This window comes from Anolis carolinensis, chromosome 3 (genome assembly GCF_035594765.1).
Source record: "Anolis carolinensis isolate JA03-04 chromosome 3, rAnoCar3.1.pri, whole genome shotgun sequence".
Lineage (NCBI taxonomy): Eukaryota > Metazoa > Chordata > Lepidosauria > Squamata > Dactyloidae > Anolis > Anolis carolinensis.
The window spans coordinates 41,294,746-41,319,281 of NC_085843.1; the positions used below are offsets into that span (position 1 = coordinate 41,294,746).

General features: G+C 42.7%; 1 protein-coding gene across 2 annotated transcripts in view; it reads left to right on the forward strand.

The window, feature by feature from the left end:
• cfap44 (cilia and flagella associated protein 44) overlaps positions 1-24,536 on the forward strand; it is an 89,494-nt gene that overhangs the window by 18,228 nt on the left and 46,730 nt on the right. For both annotated transcript variants that reach the window (XM_062974768.1, XM_062974769.1), the window contains 7 exons: positions 2,104-2,151; positions 7,336-7,435; positions 13,423-13,517; positions 16,289-16,498; positions 17,171-17,281; positions 22,231-22,380; positions 23,328-23,564. In XM_062974768.1, the coding sequence (XP_062830838.1) occupies positions 2,104-2,151; positions 7,336-7,435; positions 13,423-13,517; positions 16,289-16,498; positions 17,171-17,281; positions 22,231-22,380; positions 23,328-23,564 (951 nt within the window). The remainder of the gene's footprint in view (positions 1-2,103; positions 2,152-7,335; positions 7,436-13,422; positions 13,518-16,288; positions 16,499-17,170; positions 17,282-22,230; positions 22,381-23,327; positions 23,565-24,536) is intronic.

The following is a 24,536-nucleotide window of genomic DNA, read 5'->3' on the forward strand; positions in this document are numbered from 1 at the left end:
GAAACCCAAACTGTGTCCAGATGCATGACTCCTTAGAATTTCCCAAGGGAAGCAGACTTAATCAGCTAATTGTCTGGCAGCGATTCTGAGGCTCCGGCGATTAGCCTCCCTCGCTCCTCTATCTCTGTTATAATTGTCCTTTCGGGAAAACGGGGGAGAATTCTGCCCAAGGCTTGTTTGGTTAACTTCCTGAGGACAAACATCCTCCAGGTGGCGAGGCTCCGATTCAAGCTGAACCGGTGGAAATCCCAAATTTTCCTCCTCATCTGCCACAATAGCACTAGGAACGGGACTACAAGGCCCATGAGACATCACACAAGCTACCGAGCAACACGCATGGGGTGCTTGCCCCTTGGGAGGCGGCCCATGCGCGTTGCTAGGTGGCTTGCTATCTACCTAGCAACATGCATGGGGCACCTAGCCAACCGGTGAGCAGGTGAGCGAGGAGGACTTTTGGGGCCCTCCTCCTTCACCCGCCTGCCCATGCCTCGGCTCCCTTGACATCCTGGGGCTGGCAGCACCGGCGCCCAGCATGGCGGAGGAGCCAGCCAGCCAGTGGTTGAGCGAGGAGGACTTTTGGGGCCTTCCTCCTCCACCTGCCTGCCTATGCCTCAGCTCCCTTGACATCCTGGGGCTGGCAGCACCAGCGCCCAGCATGGCGGAGGAGTCAGCCAGTGAGTAGGTGAGCGAGGAGGATTTTTGGGGCCCTCCTCCACCCGCCCACCCATGCCTCGGCTCTTTTGCCACGCAGGGGCCAGCCTGATGGAGGAGCGAGCCCACTCTCCGTCCCTCCCTCACTCACTCACCTGGCTAGGTTCCGGCAGCACCGGGATCTGGCAGGGTGGGGAAGGGGGAGACGAATTTGGCTCGGTCTACACGGATGCTCGGATGAGCGGGGCTCGATTTAGCGGGGTTTTACTGTATTTTGAATATGGTCTTTCTCTTTTCCTTCTGCCTACCACTTTTTCAAACATTATTGTATTTTCTAGTGAATCAAGTCTTCTTTTCATATGGCAAAGTATAACAGCAATAGTTAGTCATCTTGGCATATAGGAGGAGAGTTCAGGCCTGACTTGCCAGTTAATATTTTTAACAAGCCACAGTATCATCACAGCTCTTTCTCCAGCATCACATCTCAAATAAGTTGACCCCCCGTCAGCTTTTACAACTGACGGATGGGGGGGGGGGGAGTCAACTTAGAATAGAAAGTACAATGTCATGGTCACATAGCAGCAACATTCTTTAAGTGTTTCAGCTGTGTTTGCGCTGTGGGCTAGATTCTAGGCTATCTTTGTTCTTTGGTGTCTTAGGGTTTGTTTGTTTTAAATAAGCTGCTGATTTGATCATATTTTATTCAAAGGAACAGTAAAATGATGCTCCACACTTGGTATTCTCCCCTAAAGCTTTCTACGAGGGCTATCCAGAAAGTACATTACATTTTGGAATTTAAAAAGAACAAAGTATAGGATAAAACACTTACCATATGCAGTTGAAAGCCAGCCGATCCCAGTTGCTTGCAAACTCTGGCCAATTGCAAACCTGGCCGATCCTGCCTGATTCTCCTTGGGAGCCGTTCTCCTCCAGGCCGTTTCCAGAGCTTGCCTGAGATTTCATTATAAAACTAGTTATAAGATTGCCTTCTGGGAATTTTTTCATTGTGTTTTTTAAAAATGTTAAAATTGGTTTTAAATACTATTTTTTTCTACTATGCATTGCCCTGAGTCCCCTCGGGGAGATAGGATGGGATAAAAATCAAGTATTATTATCATTGGGTTGTTTTATGTCTTTCGGGCTGTGTGGCCATGTTCCAGAAGCATTCTCTCCTGAAATTTCGCCCACATCTATGGCAGGCATCCTCAGATGCCTGCCATAGATGTGGGTGAAACGTCAGGAGAGAATGCTTCTGGAACATGGCCACACAGCCCGAAAGACATAAAACAACCCTGTGATCCCGGCCATGAAAGCCTTCGACAACACATTATTATTATTATTATTATTTATTATTATTATTTTTGGGAGCCCATGACACCTAATGATAAAAAAATATTTTCAACAAAATATTGTATGAGCTAATAATAAGGTGCTAAATGTTTTCTTCTTTAGGATTTTAATGGAGCCATTTGGAAGCTTGACCTGAGTTTCTCCAATGTGGTAAAAAATTTTTTACATTACTGTTACTTTCTTTGTTTCCCCCATTATCCATCAATTATATTTGGTTTATACATTATAGATAGAGGCCAATTTTTGTATTGCACAGATCCAGTGATTTATATAACTTTTTTCTTTTAAAAAGTTGGTAATTGTTAATAATTTTATGAGTCAAATTTCCCCATGTCATTCAAGGCCCAGGAGAATCTTTGTTTTAAACCAGGAAGTACCATATTTCATTGCATAATTGTTGCTACCACATGTCACACCCACATTTTTAGGGTGGCAGAATTGGTATTTTGCTGTTCCTTGCATCAAATCACATTTTATTGATTAGCCCATCGGCCGTATCAAAATATTTAACACATAGACATACATACAACATACAACCCGCAGTAAAAAAAGAAGTTAAAATAAACAAACTGTTAACAAGACCCCGTTCAGGTCAAATATCTGCATCACCTCCACAGTTTACCCCAATTGATTCCAGATATGCAATTCTCAGCTGTGTTGCTTTGAATAGGAAAAGGGCTGTGTGTTATTTTAGGATTCTGGCCGGCCAACAAAAATGAAATTTTAATATGTGAGTCCCAGTGTGTTTTGTGAATAATGTATGGCCCGAGGCATTGGTCTCTCTCTTTCTTATACAATTCACAGCTGAACAAAACATGTGCGATATCCTCCACCTCTGATGCTCCACAAATACAAAATCGTTCGTTGTATGTTGCTGTTCCTTGCATATAGTCACATCCTTTATTCACTCGCATGCATGCCTGCCTAGGTGAGTGAACAAAGTGTGTGACTTCCCTGTGCACCTGCCCCCTTTGTAGCTACAAGGCTTCTCTTGGCTGGCAGTTGAGTGAAGTCCCGTAGCTGCATTTTTTTTACCACGTAATAGTTGCCACCCCCATGCAAAGGATCGTTACCTTGACGCGGTGCTGGGGCTTGCGCACCTCGATGACGTCATGAGCTATACCGTGCAGGGCTACCCAAGACGGGAAGGTCATGGCAGAGAGGTCAGACTAAATACGATTCCTGGGGAAGGTAATGGCAACCCACCCTAGTATTCTTGCCATGAAAACTACATGGATCAGCACAACCAGAGGAATGTCGGTATACCATCAGAAGATAGGACTCCCAGGTCGGAAGATGGTCAAAATGCTACTGGGGAGGAGCAGAGGACTAGTCCAACTAGCCCCAGATGTGATGACGCAGTTAGCTCAAAGCTGAAAGGAAGGCTAACGGCTGATGGTGCTGGAGATGAATGACGAATCCGATGCTCTGAAGATCAACACACTATAGGAACCTGGAATGTAAGATCTATGAGCCAGGGCAAACTGGACGTGGTCATTGGTGAGATATCAAGATTAAAGATAGACATTCTGGGAGTCAGTGAACTGAAATTGACTGGAATGGGCCACTTCACAAAAGATGACCACCAGATCTACTACTGCGGACAAGAGGAACACCAAAGAAATGGAGTAGCCTTCATAGTTAATAATAAAGTTGCGAAAGCAGTGATTGGATACAACCCAAAAAATGATAGAATGATCTCAATTCGAGTTCAAGGCAAGCCGTTTAACATCACAGTGATCCAAATATACGCCCCAACCACAGCTGCTGAAGAAGCAGAATTAGATCAGTTCTATGAGGATCTGCAGCACCTACTGGATAACACACCAAAAAGAGACATTATTCTCATTAGAGGAGATTGGAATGCTAAGGTGGGCAGTCAAATGACAACTGGGATCACAGGCAAGCATGGTCTGGGACTACCAAACAAAGCAGGATGTAGGATGAAAGAATTTTGCCAAGAAAACTCACTGTGCATAACAAACACTCTCTTCCAACAACCTAAAAGACGGCTTTACACATGGACTTCACCAGATGGTCAACACCGGGATCAGATTGACTACATCCTTTGCAGCCAAAGGTGGCGGACATCCATCCAGTCGGTGAAAACAAGACCTGGAGCTGACTGTAGTTCAGACCACGAACTTATTCTTATTGCAGAATTTAGAATCAGACTAAAGAGAATGGGGAAAATACACAGACCAATTAGATATGATCTCACAAATATTCCTAGTGAATATGCAGTGGAAGTGAAGAATAGATTTCAGGGACTAGACTTGATAAATAGAGTCCCAGAAGAACTATGCTCAGAAGTCCACAACGTTGTTCAGGAGGCAGCAACAAAGTACGTCCAAAGAAAAAGAAAACCATGAAGGCAAGATGGTTGTCTGCTGAGACACTGGAAATAGCCCAAGAAAGAAGGAAGGCGAAAGGAAACAGCGATAGGGGGAGATATGCCCAATTAAATGCACAATTCCAGAGGTTAGCCAGGAGAGACAAGGAACTATTTTTAAACAAGCAATGCATGGAAGTGGAAGAAGACAATAGAATAGGAAGGACAAGAGACCTCTTCCAGAAAATCAGAAACATCAGAGGTAAATTTCAGGCAAAAATGGGCATGATCAAAAACAAAGATGGCAAGGACCTAACAGAAGCTGAAGAGATCAAGAAAAGGTGGCGAGAATATACAGAAGATCTGTATAGGAAGGATAATAATATAGAGGATAGCTTTGACTGTGTGGTGAGTGAATTAGAACCAGACATGAGTGAGGTCGAATGGGCCTTAAGCACTGCTAACAACAAGGCAGCAGGAGACGATGGGATCCCAGCTGAGCTGTTTAAAATCTTGAAAGATGATGCTGTCAAGGTGATGCATGCCATATGCCAGCAAATATGGATAACAAAAATGGCCATCAGATTGGAAAAAATCAATTTACACCCCCATACCAAAAAAGGGAAACGCTAAAGAATGTTCAAACTTCTGTACAGTGGCACTTATTTCACATGCCAGTAAGGTAATGCTCAAGATCCTGCAAGGCAGGCTCCAGCAATACATGGAGCGAGAGTTGCCAGATGTCCAAGCTGGGTTCAGAAAAGGCAGAGGAACAAGAGACCAAATTGCCAATATTCGCTGGATAATGGAAGAAGCCAGGGAGTTTCAGAAAAACCATCTACTTCTGCTTTATTGACTGTGTGGAACATAATAAACTGTGGCATGTTCTTGGTGGTATGGGGATACCAAGTCACCTTGTCTGTCTCCTGAGAAATCTGTATAAAGACCAAGTAGCCACAGTAAGAACAGACCACGGAACAACAGACTGGTTCAAGATTGGGAAAGGAGTACGGCAGGGCTGTATACTATCGCCCTACTTATTCAACTTGTACGCAGAACACATCATGTGACGTGTGGGGCTTGACAAATCCAAGGCTGGAGTTAAAATTTCTGGAAGAAACATTAACAACCTTAGGTATGCAGATGATACCACTCTGATGGCCGAAAGCGAGGAGGAGCTGAGGAGCCTTATCACCAAGGTGAAAGAAGAAAGTGCAAAAGCCGGGCTGCAGTTAAACATCAAGAAAATCAAGATCATGGCAACCAGACCGATTGACAACTGGCAAATAGATGGAGAAAACGTGGAGGCAGTGACAAACTTTATATTTCTAGTTGCGAAGATCACTGCAGATGCAGACTGCAACCAGGAAATCAGAAGACGTCTACTTCCTGGGAGGAGAGCAATGGGCAACCTCAATAAAATACTGAAAAGCAGAGACATCACACTGGCAACGAAGGTCTGCATAGTGAAAGCAATGGTATTCCCCCTGGGAACCTATGGCTGCGAGAGCTGGACCATGAGGAAGGCTGAGCGAAGGAAGATAGATGCTTTTGAACTTTGGTGCTGGAGGAAAATCCTGAGTGTGCCTTGGACCACAAGAAGATCCAACCAGTCCAGCCTCCAGGAAATAATGCCCGACTGCTCACTGGAGGGAAGGATACTAGAGGCAAAACTGAAGTATTTTGGCCACATCATGAAAAGACAGGAAAGCTTGGAGAAGATCATGATGCTGGGGAAAAAGGAAGGAAAAAGGAAGAGAGGCTGACCAAGGGCGAGATGGATGGACGGTATCCTTGAAGTGACTGGCTCGACCTTGAAGGAGCTGGGGGCAGCGACGGCCGACAGGGAGCTCTGGCGTGGACTGGTCCATGAGGTCACGAAGAGTCAAAAACGACTGAATGAGTAAAGAAGAAGAAGAATAGTTGCCACTGCATAATAATCACACCCCTTTTTTCTATTTAAAAAGGATGTGACTGTTATGTGGTGAAATATGGGAAACCAGAAATGAACTTCCAGTTTACTTCTTGATTTTCATAGAATTTTATTATCAGAGTTGGAAGGGGCCATTTGAACCATCATATCCATCAAATCATTCTTACTAGGTAACTGTTTATCCCCTTTGTGAATGCATCCTTAGTAGGACACCGCGTCACCTATCTAAGCAATTGATTCCATTGCCAAACTGCTTTCATGGTCAAGAAGATCCTTCTAATGTACCCTCTTGTAACTTCAAACCATTAGACCTAATTCTATCTTCTGAGGCAGCAGAGATGCCTTTGTGCTATACCTTGAGGTATTTAAAGAGTGCAGTCATTGCAGCCCTCAAACTTCCCTTCACCACTCTAAATATGCTTGCCTTCCCTTAAATTTGCTCCAGCTCATATAAATCCTTTTTAAAATGAGGTGTCAGAATAAATGCACTACTCCAGATGAAGCCTAACCAGTGTAAAATGTAGAACTGTTACATTACTCAGTTCATGCTTCTGTTTATGCTTGCCTTCCTTGGTGTAGCATCATACTATTGCCTCATGTTTAACTTACGATCAACAATAATCTCGTGTTCATATGCATTACTGCTGAACCAAGTATCCCACATCCTATATCTATGCATTGGATGTTTATGGCCTAAATGTATAATTTTGTATTTGTGTCTGTTTGATTGCATTTTGTTAATTTCTCCCCAATATTCTAGTATATCAAGGTCCTTTTGAGGGGTATTGGGGTGGAAGCAGTTCTCTCCTCTGTCTCTTGCTGCCTTTGTGCTGAGTTACTATTCCAGCATTAACCTGTGTATAAGTCAACCTAGGTTTTGGGAGGCTTTTTTGTAAAAACTTATTTTATGTTTGGGTATCTATGATCATTTAATCCCTTATGAATGCAGAAAATCTACTACAGCATTCTTGATAGGCCACCCAATTTGCTTCACAGGCTCTCATGAGGGAGAGTGTATGAATAACTTTATAAATACTCCTGTAAAAACTGTTTTTATTTTCCACTGCAGACTCATGATCCAGAATGTCTCTTCACATTTCATTCTGGAAAGATAGAAGCTGTGTGTGTCTCTCCAGTCACATACATCTTGGCTACAACAGCTCTCGACCGCAAGTGCTTCTCTTTTGACTTCTATCATAAATGTGTTATTTTGTTTGTTTCAGCAGCAATTTGTTGTTGTTGTTGTTGTTGTTGTTGTTTTGTTTTACTGTCCCATGTTATAATCATTTATGGCCAATGTATATGTATGTCCAGCAGGTGTTTTTTTTTTTAAAAGGGTTTCACATTCATCCAGACTTCTGCAATTCTGATGTAGTATTTTTGTAGTATTTAGGTAACAAATTACTATATTCATTTCCTTTGAGAAAAGTATCCTTGTGTTTAGTAGCAGTAGTATCACACTGCTAAGTAGTGTTTCTACATGAATATTGTACCATTTTAATGATCTAATAACAATATAATTTCTATTAACCCCTTTAAAAAGGAGATAATATGCCAACCATTGCTTTACACAGTTTGTGGGAAAGCAGGACCGGCCCAAGGGAATCTTCAGGGGTATGCAAAAAAAATTTTGCGCCCCCCCCCACCGCGCCGCGGGAGGCGTGGTCAGATCTGGCCCCGCCTCCCACACCACGCGCGGGTGCCCTGACCCCGCCCCCACGGCGTGGGGCAGCGCGGCAGGCAGGGCCAGACCTGGCCCCGCCTCCTACGCTGCGTGCGGGCGCCCTGACCCCGCCCCCCACAGCGGGAAGCGGGGCTGGCCACACCTCCCTCGGCGGGCACCCTGTCCCAGCCAAGCTGCAGCGGGCGTGCGCTGCGGATTGGCTGGGACAGGGTGCCCGCCGCGGGAAGCGGGGCTGGCCACGCCTCCCGCGGCGGGCACCCTGTCCCAGCCAAGCTGCAGCGGGCGTGCGCTGCGGGAGGCGTGGCCGGCCACGCCTCCTGCAGCGCACACCCGCTGCAGCTTGGCTGGGACAGGGTGCCCGCCGCGGGAGGCGTGGCCAGCCCCGCTTCCCGCGGCGGGCACCCTGTCCCTACGGCAGGCGCCGCAGGAGGCGGGGCCAGACTTGACCACGCCTCCCGCGTCGCGCGGCCATGCCTCCCATAGCGCGGGAGGCAGGGCCAGGCCGCCGGAGGCGGGGCCAAGTGTGGCCACGCCTCCCAGGGGCTTCGATAGCGCCCCTGGGAACGTGGCGCCCAACGTGGGGGCGTGGCTAGCGTCCCGTGTTGGGCCGGGCCTGTGGGAAAGATAATTATTCTTGTTTTGAGTATGAAAAATTGATTTCAGAGATAGGGTGCCTGGATCTCTTCTATACAAAATGAAAGAATATTCTGGAAAAAGGTGGGCTCTTTCCTCACTTGAAGGCCACCTTCAATTCATAGAGTCATAGAGTCATAGAATAGTAGAGTTGGAAGAGACCTCATGGGCCATCTAGTCCAACCCCCCGCTAAGAAGCAGGAAATCGTATTCAAAGCACCCCCGACAGATGGCCATCCAGCCTCTGCTTAAAAGCTTCCAAGGAAGGAGCCTCCACCACAGTCTGGGGGAGAGAGTTCCACTGCCGAACAGCCCTCACAGTGAGGAAGTTCTTCCTGATGTTCAGGTGGAATCTCCTTTCCTGTAGTTTGAAGCCATTGTTCCGTGTTCTAGTCTGCAGGGCAGCAGAAAATAAGCTTGCTCCCTCCTGCCTATGACTTCCCCTCACGTATTTGTACATGGCTATCATGTCTCCTCTCAGCCTTCTCTTCTGCAGGCTAAACATGCCCAGCTCTTTAAGCCGCTCCTCATAGGGCTTGTTCTCCAGACCCTTAATCATTTTAGTCGCCCTCCTCTGGACGCTTTCCAGCTTGTCAACATCTCCCTTCATCTGCGGTGCCCAAAATTGGACACAGTATTCCAGGTGTGGTCTGACCAAGGCAGAATAGAGGGGGAGCAGGACTTCCCTGGATCTAGACGCTATTCCTCTATTGATGCAGGCCAAAATCCCATTGGCTTTTTTAGCTGCCGCATCACATTGTAGGCTCATGTTTAACTTGTTGTCCACAAGGACTCCAAGGTGTTTTTCGCACACACTGCTCTCAAGCCAGGCGTCCCCCATTCTGTATCTTTGATTTCCATTTATTCTGCCGAAGTGAAGTATCTTGCATTTGTCCCTGTTGAACTTCATTTTGTTAGTTTCGGCCCATCTCTCTAGTCTGTCAAGATCGTTTTGAATTCTGCTCCTGTCTTCTGGAGTGTTAGCTATCCCTCCGAGTTTGGTGTCATCTGCAAACTTGATGATTGTGCCTTCTAACCCTTCGTCTAAGTCGTTAATAAAGATGTTGAACAGAACTGGGCCCAGGACGGAGCCCTGTGGCACTCCACTTGTCACTTTTTTCCATGATGAAGACGACGCATTGGTGAGCACCCTTTGGGTTCGTTCGCTTAGCCAATTACAGATCCACCTAACCGTAGTTTTGTCTTGCCCACATTTTACTAGTTTGTTTGCCAGAAGGTCATGGGGGACTTTGTCGAAGGCCTTACTGAAATCCAGGTACGCTACATCCACGGCATTCCCTGTATCGACCCAACTCGTAACTCTATCGAAAAAAGAGATCAGATTAGTCTGGCATGACTTGTTTTTGGTAAATCCGTGTTGACTATTAGCAATGACCGCATTTGTTTCTAAGTGTTTGCAGACCACTTCCTTAATGATCTTTTCCAGAATCTTGCCTGGTATTGATGTGAGGCTGACCGGACGGTAATTGTTTGGGTCGTTCTTTTTTCCCTTCTTGAAGATAGGGACCACATTCGCCCTCCTCCAATCTGCTGGGACTTCTCCTGTTCTCCAAGAACTCTCGAAGATAATTGCTAGTGGTTCTGAAATAACTTCCGCTAATTCCTTCAATACTCTTGGATGTAGCTGATCTGGCCCTGGTGACTTGAATTCGTTTAGAGTGGCCAGGTGTTCCTGGACAACTTGTTTCCCTATTTGGGGTTGGATTTCCCCCAATCCTTCGTCCATTCCATGTTGCTGAGGTTGAAGATGGCTTTCTTTTTGTGAGAAGACCGAGGCAAAGAAGGCATTAAGCAGTTCTGCCTTTTCCCTATCCCCTGTCACCATCACCCCATCTTCTCCTTGCAGTGGCCCTACTACTATATCTCTTCTTTGTGCCTGTTTGGTCAGCTGTTGACAGAAGGCTTCATCAAGTCCTTCATCCTGACTCGGAGGTCTGTAGTAGACACCCACGACAAGGTCTTTTTGAGTCCCGGTTCCCTTGATTCTTATCCAGATGCTTTCAAGCTGGTTTCCCGGATTACAGTCTTGCATTTCTTCTGCAACGTAACTGTTTTTGACATATAAAGCTACTCCCCCTCCTCTCCCCTTTGTTCTATTTCTGTGAAAGAGGTTATAGCCCTCAATGGTTAAATTCCAGTGATGGGAGTCATCCCACCAGGTTTCAGTGATGCCTATGACATTGTATGTGTGCTGCTGTGCTAAGAGTTGGAGTTCGTCTTGCTTATTTCCCATGCTCTGAGCATTAGTGTAAAGACATGTAAGCCCCTGTGACCTCCCCTTGAGCTGTTTATTTGGGATTATTGTGCTCTCGGTAATTGGTCCTTGCTGTGTTTGTGCAGCCCTCCGTTTAGCCTTTTGGCGGTTCCCTGTAGTCGTGGGTAATATAGTGTTCGCCAGGCTGTTGTTCCCCTCCTCCAGTGGATCTAGTTTAAAGTGCGCCTGATGAGGTTTGTGAGTCTGTGTGCAAAAAGATGTTTTCCTACTTGTGTGAGATGCACTCCATCACTTGCCAGAAGTCCATCCTCTTGGAAGAGTAGACCATGGTCAAGGAAGCCAAAATGCTCCTCTTGACACCATTTTCTGAGCCAGTTATTGACCTGTACTATTTTTCCGGCCCTTGTAGAGCCATGTCCTACAACGGGGAGGAGGGATGAAAAGATCACATGTACATTATACAGTTTTAGCTTTGTTCCCAGAGCTCGAAAATCATTTATGATCTTTTGAAAAGTATGCCTAGCGGTGTCATTGATACCTACATGAATCAACATAAGGCGGGGAGGGTGATGGGGCTTTAGGAGCCTGCTGAGCCTCTGAGTGATATGGTGTATTTTTGCCCCCGGGAGGCAGTATGTTTCTCGAGCCATCCCATCCGGTCTGGAAATGATGGCTTCCGTTCCTCTAAGGAGGGAGTCACCTACTACCAAGACCTGTTTCCTTTGAGGATTGGCAGGGTCCCTTTTGTGCAAGACAGTGTGTATGTCCCCTGAAGAGTGTTCCTGTTGAAGTGAATCATGTAGGTGTAAAGTGTTGTCCTCCTCCTCAACATCCCCAGTGCATTCATCAATGACAATCCATTGAGATACATCCGAGAGCCCATTACTCTCCCAAGGATGTTCCTGTTGCTCCTGGTCTATGATTGGGGATGGAGCATTTGCATGATTACATAAGTGTGACTGTGGTGATGCACTGTCCCCGTCAGGGCTATCCCCTGCGCATTGATCAAGGGTGGCCCACTGAGTAGTATCTAAGAAACTGTGGTCCTCCACAAGATGTGTTTCCTGATTGTATGTTGATGGTGTAAGAATATCAAATCTGCTGTGTAAATCCAGCTGAGCAGAGGAGTTCAGCGGAGGCTGCCTGGTCCTGTGTCTCCTTCTATGGGTGACCTCCTTCCAAGCCTGAGGGTTGTCTACCTTTGAGTTGGTCTCCCCATAAGGTTCGTGATCATGGTCATGGTGGTGTTGGTGTGATGCAGGCTGCAAATCTACAGCAGCGTGTTGTGCAGTGTCCAAGAAGAGCTCGAGTGCCTGAATGTCCTTAAGGGTCTTAATACGGTGCTCGAGCTGTTGGATCCTCTCCTCCATCAGAGTCATCTGTTTGCATTTGGAGCAGATGTAGTTGACTACTTTTTGTGTGAAAAAGCGGAACATGCCGCAGCTGGTGCATGTGATGGGAATGTTTTGCTTTTGTTGCATCTCTTGGTGAGTGTGGTGGCCAAGTGGGATCTTTGTACAGTTAAGTAATATGCACGCACTTTATGTGCAGACTGCCCCAAACCACCTCTTTGTGTATTTGTTTATGTTGTTTTGTTTCCTGTATGTACTTCAAAGGATAGTTAGTAAAGGTGTCTTTTTCGCGCACGCCGTGAGGTGCGCACGACACTGGCAAATAAAGCTTTCCCAGAAACTCAATTAACAGGGGACAATGCCTGCTGTCAATCAACTTAAGTACCTGGCTCTCTTTCAACACAACAGTCACACAACAGTTAGACTTTGACCACAGGAGCCAAGCCCAAACTCAGTTTAAAATCTTAGCCAAATCTTAGCCAAATCCTACCTGAAGCCAGGGAGCAAAAATGTCCTCCTGCTGCCTCTGCTTCTGCGAGAACCAACTGTCTATATTACTCACAATTTTGTGATTAAAGCCTGTCAGATTAGCAGTGCCTTACAAAACTAACAATATGTCAGGAAATTGTTTTATACATGGAATGTTTTAAATTATCTTTTTAATTAAAACTGTACTCTGCCTTTGCCTTAAAACTCTATATTCCATTATTGAAATCACTACAATAAATAGTATGATCACATTCTTTTGCTCACCATTTGAACCACCAGGTCTCTATATGCTCTTCATGTTCCTCTACCATGTTGTTGCATTCAAAATTACTACCATCACACAGGTTCTCAATGATTTCTACAAGACGAATTTCACTGGACTCATATTTAGATAGTGTCTTTTCTTCCCAAGCTGTATTGCCACCTCCAAAGTTCTTTTTTGCAGTATCTGATTCGAGGAAGAGAACTTCATTGCAACCCAGCATCTTCTAAAACGTTGCTCTTTTAGGTTACAATAGACTGTAAATATGAAGTCACATTTTTCAGAAATAATGCAAAGCAATCTGTCCTAGCTTTATGCACTAAGCATGTTCTTGAAGGTGCTTGAAAAACGCTTGAAGCTACAAAATAGTTCTTTTGAGAATGTTAGTGGTATGAAAATAATTGTGATCCCCATAGCAAAATGTATAGTGAATCTTAGAAAACAATATAAACACATCTTTTCCTTTTTCCTTGACCACTTGTTAAATTGTTTTAACATAGGTATGGTACGTGTTTATGATTTCCTTGGTAAGGTGCAGCTGGCTGAGATGAAGTTTAAACAGGGAGGAACAGCAATAACATGGGCACCAAAAGTGGTAAGTAAAGCAATGTAAGTTTGGGCCAGAAAATAGCCTACTTTTTCTAATATACCAGTGGTCCCTCTGGAATAATCTGTAGCCTTTTAAATCATGTTGTGTGTTTAGAAGACAAAAAACATGGTTTCTGATGGTTAATTGCACTCCTGGCAGTATTCAACTTCTTCCAATATGAACAATAAAGTTTTCTTTACTTATTTGTATGTCTGAATTGTGTCTTCATTTGAGATTCAAGCATTTTAGCCTTGGGATCATCAATTAGAGTAAAGATGGACAATCTTTGGGCCTCCAAATGAACCTGGATTTCAATTGACCCATCAACCTCAGCTAGCATGGTCCATAGTTGCAGATAATGGGATTTGCAGTCAAAAATTTCTTGATGGCCACAGCTTACCCACCTCTGCTTAAAGAAGCAGGTTTTAATGTGCAGGATAAATACTTTTGGTTTCATCTTTCTTTTTATTTGATGGGGGTGGAAATAATGGTCCAAAATTGCTTGGACAATGGGAAGGGGGAGAAGGCATCTGCCACTTTGAGTGTCTTTTAAAAAAGAAAAAGGAGAATACCAATAAATATGATAGCAACAATTGCCGTAACAATAATAATGAGCAGATTTATTGTATTTTTATTTTGTAAGTTTTTATATTCATTCTCATGCAAACATTTACAGTTTTCTTTATTGATTTTTGTGTGTGCCCTGTTCTAGGTCTTCTGCTAAGAATGATAGTAGTGTTTTGATATTGAAATTACAAAGCAACGTTTGAATCAGATGTGTTGTCGAAGGCTTTCATGGCCGGAATCACGGGGTTGTTGTATGTTTTCTGGGCTGTATGGCCATGTTCCAGAAGTATTCTCTCCTGACCTTAGTAAATAGGAACACCACATCGAAGCTGATCAGGATGTCCTTGGTGCTTAGCTTGAGGTTGCTTATCTTTTCTATGAAGTGTGTTGAGTCCTTTATATAGTGCGTGGTGAGCCCAATATGGGTTTGTAGCTGTGTAGCCAGAAATTTGGCCAGGTTGTAAATCGGAGATCCAATAGCACTCACAATGGGTCTGAATGGGATGGAGTCCTTGTGGATTTTTGGGAGTCCGTAAAGCCTGGGTGGGAGGACTCAACCTCAAGCTAAGCACCAAGGACATCCTGATCAGCTTCAATGTGGTGTCCCTATTTACTAAGGTCCCGGTAGCTGACACCATCACACTAATCAAACAAAACTTCCCAGAAAACATCACAGCCCTGTTTCACCATTGTCTCACCACTAGCTACTTTCATTGGGACAATGAATTCTAGGAACAGAAATATGGAGTGGCCATGGGGAGCCCTCTCAGCCCAGTAGTAGCAAATTTCTATATGGAACACTTTGAAAAACAAGCCCTAGAAACAGCACCAAAAAGCCAACTGTATGGTTCAGATATGTTGATGACACCTTCACCGTTTGGAGCCATGGGGAAGAAGAACTCAGCAAGTTCCTGGACCACCTCAACTACATCCACCCAAACATCCAATTCACCATGGAAAAAGAAAAGAAAAGAAAACTGCCATTTCTAGATGTTCTGGTCATCCGCAAACCCAATCAACACAGTTTACAGAAAATCTACACATAGAGATAGATACCTTCATAAAAACTCCAACCATCACCCAAGTCAAAAAAGAAGCACAATCAAAGCCCTGACAGACCGTTGCAAAGAATCTGCAAACCTCACCTCCTCCAAGGTGAACTAAAGCATCTAAACTGGGCTCTACAGGCCAATGGATACTCCACCACATCAGAAGAGCTGTGAGGCCAAAAACAAACCATGAGAGTAAAGACAAAGATCCATCCAGAGGAAAGGTGTTCTTACCATACATCAAGGGAACCACTGACCGCATAGGCAAACTGATGAAGAAACACAACCTACAAACTATCTACAGACCCACAAAGATAATCCAACAAATGCAATGGTCAGTGAAGGACAAGAGGGATCCTCTCACCTCTGCAGGAGTCTACCGTATACCATGCAGCTGTGGACAAGTCTACATAGGGACCACCAAACGCAGCGCCCAGACACGAGTCAAAGAACATGAAAGGCACTGCAGACTAACTTAACCAGAGAAATCAGCCATAGCAGAGCACTTGATGAACCAACCTGAACACAGTATATTATTTGAGAACACAGAAATGCTCGACCAACAACTATCATGTCAGACTACACAGAGAAGCCATTGAAATCCTCAAGCATATGGACAACTTCAACAGAAAGGAGGAAACCATGAAAATGAACAAAATCTGGCTACCAGTATTTAAAAAAACTCAAAAATCAGAACAGTAAATAAGAAGCAACACTCTGAAAACAGATGAGTCCCAAACATGAATCAACCAGGGGCAGCTAATGACTCTGAACAAAGGATGCCCCCAGGCAGGAAGAAGCCAGGAGATGAAGCTATTCAATGCTAATTAAGGTGATTAACTACAACATTCATACTGGCCTCCAACTGACAAGAGTTCTTCTCTTACCCTGGACTTTCCACAGATATATATACACCTTCTTTGCTTAGTTTCTCCATACCTCACAACCTCTGAGGATGCCTGCCATAGATGTGGGCGAAACGTCAGGAGAGAATACTTCTGGAACATGGCCATACAGCCCGGAAAACATACAACAACCATTTGAATCAGAGTTTGTGAATTATTTTGAATATATGCAAACATAAGATGCTGAATAACACAATGTTTAAATTAGCACTTTGTCTTTACGTTAAGCTAATGTAAACTGTTTTCTTTCTGAAAGGCAAATCCTAAAGGAGGTGTAATTGTTGTTGGATTTCAAGATGGTGTTGTGCGCATTATTGAACTTTACAACCCTAAGGGCCTTCCTATTGTTTCTAGTCAAGAAAATCTAGCGGATGCATCCTTACGCCTGAAACAGGCTTTCAAGCCTCACACCTCTGTAGTTACTGCACTGGCCTATGAACGCCATGGAGAAATACTTGCCACAGGAGTATGTTTTGACATTTTATATTAGTACTTATTAGTAAATGGTTTAGGCTTTATTTTCCCAAGAAGTAGGATATCATCTAATGCCATCAGGGCTAGTTAGTATTAATGTTTTTCATTATTGTGGGCTTTCGTATTCGTTCTCTTGTAAATTTTTGCAATGTTGTTTTATAGATTAGTTTGTGTTCCCTTTTCTGAGTATTCTGCTAACATTGGTAACAAAAGTTGGTTGCATACTCCAACAGAATTATGTTTTGTTTGTTTCAGTTAATGCTTATTACTCAACTGCTTACATTTTGTTTTTCTAAATATATGGGACACTAGCTAATGCCTCTAGGGTTGAGTGCCATTTTCCCTACCATGGTCTGGAAGTATTGGTCAGCTGCAATGATGTGCTACAATACGTTCCAGATTATTTTTTTTTTAGTTGGACACAAAATCCAGGCAGTTGAGTTTAGCATTCAGCCTGAAATACATTTATAAATGGCAGATGAAAAAAAATTCTGGAGTTTGCTGCTAATAGTAGGGGTAACTAATGAGGATGACTTTTGCTTTTGAAGCTTCATACAAAAGCAGATTTAGTAATGGTAATTTTGGGCTCTATGTGTCTTTGCCTGAAACATGGCTGCTGCTTAGAAAAGTATGGTGCTGATCATTTTTCCATCTTTTTTTTCAGAGTAGAGATAAAAACGTATTTTTCTTTAATGTTGATGAGACGTATGATCCAATTGGGTTCATTAGTGTTCCAGGACCTGTGCAGGCATTGCAGTGGTCTCCTCCTTCTCATGTGAGTTGCTGGTGTATGTCTCAATATTTCTGTCTCATATTTTTTGCCATGTACTATATGCTAAAGGATCAAAACTTGTGCAGGTTTGTACGTACAGTATGTATACATACACACATATTTAATATAGCCGTACTTATACAGTACAGTTCAACTCTTGAACAACGGTAGTGTGCAGGAGATTACCTTAACATCTCTTTAGCAAATCAAAAGTTTATTGTTTTTGAACGCAAATGTACAAAATACAAATGGTCTATTGGGAAACTTCTCTTAGAGCAGGGAAAAAGCTTCCAGTTCATGGGACTCACCTTCACCATACACTATCATGGAAAGAACATAGAGAATCTGTGACCCAAAAAGCAAAGGCGGGCCGAGCTGCTATACTAAGGACAGCACGTCCCCATGGGATTGAAAAATTTTAATGCCAAAATTGCTTTGAAACTTCTTTTTGATGCAGCCATTTGGTGGGAAAACACCTATGTAAACTTAGACAGAGTCTAAGCAAGGTTTATAAGACACCTGTTAAACGTGCCGTACTGTGTTTCTAACATGGTCCTGTTTCTAAAAATGGGTGAATGCCCACTAAGCACAAGGGCCTGGATTCTGAAAATGACTGTATGGCTGAAAACAATTGTATTTAAACTAGGAATGGACTTTTCACATTTTATCCTATCCAAAACCACTCAACCCCTTTGGGCAAGGAGGGCCAAATGGAAAGCGACCTCAATTGGTCTATCAGCGTCCCTTTTGCTTCATCTAGGTTTTAAAAGGGCACAGGAATCATTGAAGCAACGGATGAGGGACATTGACCTGGGAGAGCTTGGAGCCCACTCAAACTCATCATGTTTCCCTAGATCCTTGAACTTACCATACACTGAGCCATTCAAGTTATGTGAATATCTTAACAGTCTCACAGTGCCTAATTACTGTAGACTCTTTTAAAAAGCGAGACTAAATGTATTTCCATCAGAGCTGCTAAATGGCAGACTATCTGGCACCCCCTACTCCCAAAGATTATGCCTGTGCGGTGGAAATGAAATAGAATCATTAGAACACATCTTTTTGCAGTGTCGCTATTACTCAGCTCAACGTGGCCAACTCTTACACCCAATCCTGACCCGATTGTCCAACTATTGCCCGCAAGGGAAGGTCTGACATCTTTTGTAAGACAAGCACCATGGGGTGACCCTCATGGTGGCAAAATTCCTTGCAGTGGTAGCAAGACTGAGAAAGAGCCTAGTCTCCGATCAGGGTATTACCTGACACTGTGTAGTATGTGTCTGCATAGTTTATTTCCCTGATTACGAGGGATTTGTAAATTCCTGTATGCTATTTATTCAATAGTTGTGGGTCCATGGACCGTAGTAAAAGTTATCTATCTACTTCCACATCTCTGTGATTATTGTAAGAAAAGTTTACTCACTGTAAGTTATAAGAGAAAATCAAAGTTTGGATTTTAGCAGAAGGCATCAGTTCCATAAATGATGAATGGATGGGAAGTTACTGCAACAAGTGTAATTGTTGGCACTTGGACAACACATATCGATTGTAATAAAGATAAACTTTTAAAAAGTGATATTTGGCATCCTCACATTCTATTGAACTACTGGGAGTTACTTGGATCCCCAGTTTTTTTGGAAATTCAGAACTGAAAATTATTCCCCAAATATTATCTGGAATTGTCATCTGGGAGGTTAGTAGGTTACAATCACTAGGAGCAATAAATTTTGGAAAGAGCAGGAGAGACAGGTGATTATAATAATAGCCTTCCATCTCAAACTACATTTATACAATTCATTTCACTTAATCTTTGCTGCTTTTCCTTTTATCCTTATTCCTCTTCATTTAAAAAAGAAAAAGAGGAAAATCTCCTCTCCTTTTGCCACATATAATGACTTCAGCAGCAGCATATTTAAGCAAACCAAGAAAAGCCAAATGGGTTCATAGAATCATAGTAATAAAGTTGGAAGACACCAGTGGGCCATCTAGTTCAACCTCCTGCCGTGCAGGAAAAGAACAAAGTACACCTGATGGATGGCCATCCATCTGTTTAAAAGCTTTCAAGGAAGTAACTTCCATTGCACTCCAAGGTAGAGAGTTCCACTGCTGAACAGCTCTTACAGTCAGGAAGTTTTTCCTAATGTTTAGGTAGAATCTCCTTTCCTTTAATTTGAAGACTTTGCTCTAAGTCCTAGTTTCCAGGGCAGCAGAGAACAAGCCTGCTCCCTCTTCCTTACGACATCCTTCCAAATATTTAAATATAGTCACCATTTCTCCTCTCAGTCTTCTCTTCTGCAGGCTAAACATCCCCAACTCTTTAAGATGCTCCTCATGGTCTCCAGACTTTTGATCATTTTATTGCCCTCCTCTGGACACCTTCCAGCTTGTCAGTATCTCTCTTAAATTGTGGTGCCCAGAATTGGAGACAGTATTCCAGTTGAGGGCTAACCAAAGCAGAATAGAGAGGCACCATGACTTCCCTCAATCTAGACACTATACTCCTTTTGATGTAGCCCAAAATCCCATTGGCATTTTTGCTGCTGCGCCACACTGTTGGTTCATGTTCAACTTCTTGTCCACAAAGACCCCAAAGTCTTTTTCACATGGACTGTTATTGAGCCAGGCGTCACCCATTCTGTATCTTTGCATTTCATTTTTTCTGCCTAAGTGTAGTATCTTACGTTTGTCCTTGTTGAAATTCATTTTGTTAGTTTTGGCCAGCTCTCTAATATGTTAAGATCATTTTGAATTTTGATCCTGTTCTCTGGAGTATTAGCTATCCCTCCTAATTTGTTGCCTTCTACAAACTTGATCAGCGTGCCCTCTTAACCTTCATCTAAGTCATTAATAAAGATGTTGAGCAGTACTGGGCCCAGAACCGACCCTGCAGCTCTCCACTAGTCACTTCTTTCCAGGATGAAGAGGAACCACTGGTGAGCACTCTTTGGGTTTGGTCGCTTAACCAATTACAGATCCACTTAATAGTAGCATTGCCTAGCATGCATTTGACTAGTCTGTTTGCAAGAAGGTCATGAGGGACTTTGTCGAAGCTTTATTAAATCAAGATATGCTACATCCACAGCATTCCCTGAATCTACCAAGCTTGTAACTCTATCAAAAAAGATAAGATTTGTCTAGCATGACTTGTTTTTCTTAAATCCATGTTGACTTTTAGTAGTCATAGCATTCCTTTCTAAGTGATTGCAGATTGCCTCCTTAATTAGCTGCTCTAGAATCTTTCCTAGTATTGATGTCAGGCTGACTGTTGTCCATATTTTCAAGAAGGGAAAAAAAGAGGACCCAAACAATTACTGAATTGTTTGAGTCCTCTTTTTTCCCTTCTTGAAAATAGGGACAACATTTGCCCTTATTGTCTGCTGGGACTTACCCTGTTCTTCAAGAATTCTCAAATATTATTGCCATAGGTTCTGAAATTACTTCTGCTAATTCTGTCAATAATATTGGATGCAGTTCATCTGGCCCTAGAGACTTGAATACATTTAGAGTGGCCAGGTATTCCTGGACTACTTGTTTGCCTATTTTGAGTTGCATTTCCCCTATTACCTTGTCCACTCTATATTGCTCAGGTTGAACAACAATCTCCTTTTGTGGAGTCCAACCCATAGTATTATTCAGGAAAATCCTAGCAGGAAATTGGTAGAGTGCTTAATTAGGAGCAGTTTCAGTGTGGAAATTTGATTTGAGGAATATCCTCTGTGAAAAATATTCCTCTCACTAAATGAGAGGGTGAATGAGGGCCTGGCAGAAAGTCATTTTCTCCGCAACTGAGGAAATTACCAGGTGCATCAATGACAGAATTAGAGATAGCAAAGTGTAAGGAAGGCAAAAAGATGGAACATTGTTTGCAGAAAGGGAAGGGAAAAAGGGAGCAGGATGGTAAAAAGAATTTAGTTGAAAGAAAAGAGGGGAGGGGAGAGGAAAAAGAACGCAGACATGGTCATTGCGAAAACTAGCCATTTGGCCATTGGAAAGACCAACAACACAACATTACCAGGTTGTCCAGGATGTTCCCATGGGAAAAACTGGCTCTTAGCACACACAGACTCAGGGGCAATCATCTTTGTTAAGGGAGTCCATGCAGGACTCCCACTTGAACAAAACAAGCCACAGCATTCTGAACGTGACCATCCATGGATTTTGGTATCCATAGGGAGTCCTAGAACTAAAACTCACCTAGATGCCAAGGGCCCACTGTGTGTATTTTAATTTATTTGATTTTTAAGTCATATTTAAATGTTTTGTTTGTTATGACTTTGAGCTAAAGCAATAAAAGAGAAGTAGAATTGAACTATCGAATTGTAGAAGTAGAATTGAATATACAGTGTTCCCTCACTTATCGCGGGGGTTACGTTCCAGGACCACCCGCAATAAGTGAAAATCCGTGAAGTAGGGGCGCTATATTTATTTTAATATTTATACATTATTTTAGTAGTTATACACTATTTTAAGTCTTTATCAACCAATCGTGTGTTGATAAATCACTTCCTTTTCCTCCCGTTGCCGCTTGGGCTCCTTTTCTCTCCCTTCGGCATCTCCTTCCTCCCTTCCTTAATAATAATAATAATAATAATAATAATAATAATAATAATAATAATAATAACAACTTTATTTTTATACCCCGCCCCATCTCCCCGGAGGGTGTAAATTGTAAATTCCTTAGGCTGTAAATTGTAATTTTGTATGATTTATAATATTCTTTTAGAGTTTATTGAAAAACTGAAACAGCGAATCCGCAAAAAGCAGACTGTGAAGTAGTGAGGGAACGCTGTATAATGTAAATAATTTCAATAACAGTGAAGCAGTGACAACAGAAATAATATAATCCCATAGTTGTTTTTGGAATATAATGTTTCCTACAAGTCTGTCCTTTTCCGTCGTATTCCAGTGTTTGCATGTGTTTTAATGTTTGTGCTTCATTTTCTGATCTGCAGCGAGAAAATAAGCTGCTTATTTTCTGTGAGAATGGCATTGTTGTCCAGGTTCCTGCTCCACAGCAAGATTTTGATGCAGCATCTACCTATAAGATGAAGGACTTACCTACAGAGTATTTTCGCTTTTGGAGCATAAAGTCTCAGATTTTGGTAAAGTACAGCAGTAAAAATATTAATAGTAATCATTTAAGTCATGGAGCCCCCGCTGGCGTAGTGGGTTAAAGCCTTGTGACTTGAAGGTTGGGTTGCTGACCTGAAGGCTGCCAGGTTCAAATCCCACCTGGGGAGAGCGCGGATGAGCTCCCTCTATCAGCTCCAGCTCCATGCAGGGACATGAGAGAAGCCTCCTACAAGGATGGTAAAAACATCAAAACGTCCCCTGGGCAACATCCTTGCAGACGGCCAATTCTCTTGCACCAGAAGCGACCTGCAGTTTCTCAAGTCGCTCCTGACACGAAAAAAAATTAACTCATTAATTCATTCATTAATTTAAATCAATAAATTCATAGTATTGGACCAGTACAATAGTACTAAAGTTAAAAAAACTGAATTTGGATGTGAAGCTCCAGCAAAGCTTATTACAAAAGTGGTGGCAAGATGTTATTTAGCTACCATTTTGTGCTTGATTTCTAATCATTTTTTAGTTATTAAAGATGAGAAAAGAATAGATATAAAGTACAAGACAGAATTAGTGAATCAGAATCATTATAAATATAGTAGATTGAGCTCATATACAGAAAAGGATCTTTCCACATTCATATTGCATGTTTCACATATCACAAACAAAACCAGTAAATAAATATATATAATACTGTTTTTTTAATCTTATTTCTGATTTGTATTGATTTTTAAAAGCCAATGCAAATGAAAAGAAAATGTTCAGCGTACACTTAATTGACTCTCCAGAGGTAAAGAAGTTGTTCAACCCAAAGGTTGCAATTTTAATATCATTTACATGGGAGAAAGTGTCATTGTCACAATGGAACATGTTTCTGAATTACTTCAGAGAGGATTCCTGTAGGGATCTGGGGAAATCTGGACTTGATAGACTTTTGCTCTGACCCAGCAGGGCTTTTGTTTTACTGATTCCAATAAAGAGAGAAGATGAAATTAAACGGAGAGAAAAAGTGAAAGAAGAGAAGGAGAAAGAAAGGCAGAAGTGGATACAAGAACAATTGGATGAAGGGAAAGAACTAGAAGAAATTGAACTTCTAGAGGAAGAAGCTGAGGAGGAGGAGGAAGAAGAACCACTGCCAGATATCTTTGTCCCCAAGACTCCCAGCCCAATCCTCTGTGGGTTTTACTCTGCCCCAGGAAAATTTTGGTTGTCTTTGGTAAACATATTTTTATTCTATTTTGATTGGTGTCGTAGATTATCAAATTATAAAAAAATTGATACCCTCTCTCTTTTATAGTACCACGTGGATGACTTGAAAGTTGAGCATGTCTTACCCAAAATGTTTGGGAGTAGAAGTGTTCCTTTTTGTATTTGGGACTATTTTTATAGAGAGAGAGAGCGCGGGGGGGGGGGAGATCTAGGGGTGTCAAATACATTTTCACCGAGAGCCACATTAGCCTTATGGTTGCCTTCAAAGAGCTGCTTGTACATGTAAGACAGTATAAACTGTCATAGGATGGGTTTGTTAAATGATTTATAGTTTCCAAATCACAACCTCCCTTAACCTCTGCACCCTGGATAGCAAGTGTCCTAGAAGCAAGCAAAATACAGTAGAGTCCTTTCACAGCAAAAAAGTGCTTCAGCCCACCTTTTATCAGAGTCCAACTGCAAGCATCTGACCTTATCTACACACTGTTTAGTAAACTCACAGATTCAGGTTTTCATCCAAAATATCTGGAGGCTTTAATCTTCACTGTTTCTATATATACAAATGTACAATTATGATATGCAGATCCACTTTCAGGCTTGTCCTTATAAATAATCAGATCCTCAAAGAGTCACATACAGAATACTCAGGCACTCACAATGAGTCACGCAGGAAAGAGAAAGATGGAACCTTTCATTCTCCCTTTTTAGCCACCTGCTGACAGATCATCAGTAAGGGACAATGAGTGATGTAACCGCTTTGCAATACACCTCACATGGTTATGACTCAGCCATTACCACATCCCCTTAGGTATTTCATCATGGCATTCACAGTCACTACCCAGGTACTATCAGTATTCCACATGTTCATCAAACAGTATTTTATACTAGCTTGGGGACCTGGCGGTGCCCGGGTTATTTGAAAAAGGCATTATTTGTCTTTGAATGTTATGTATTCTCAGTTTGGAGTGGGTGAACTACA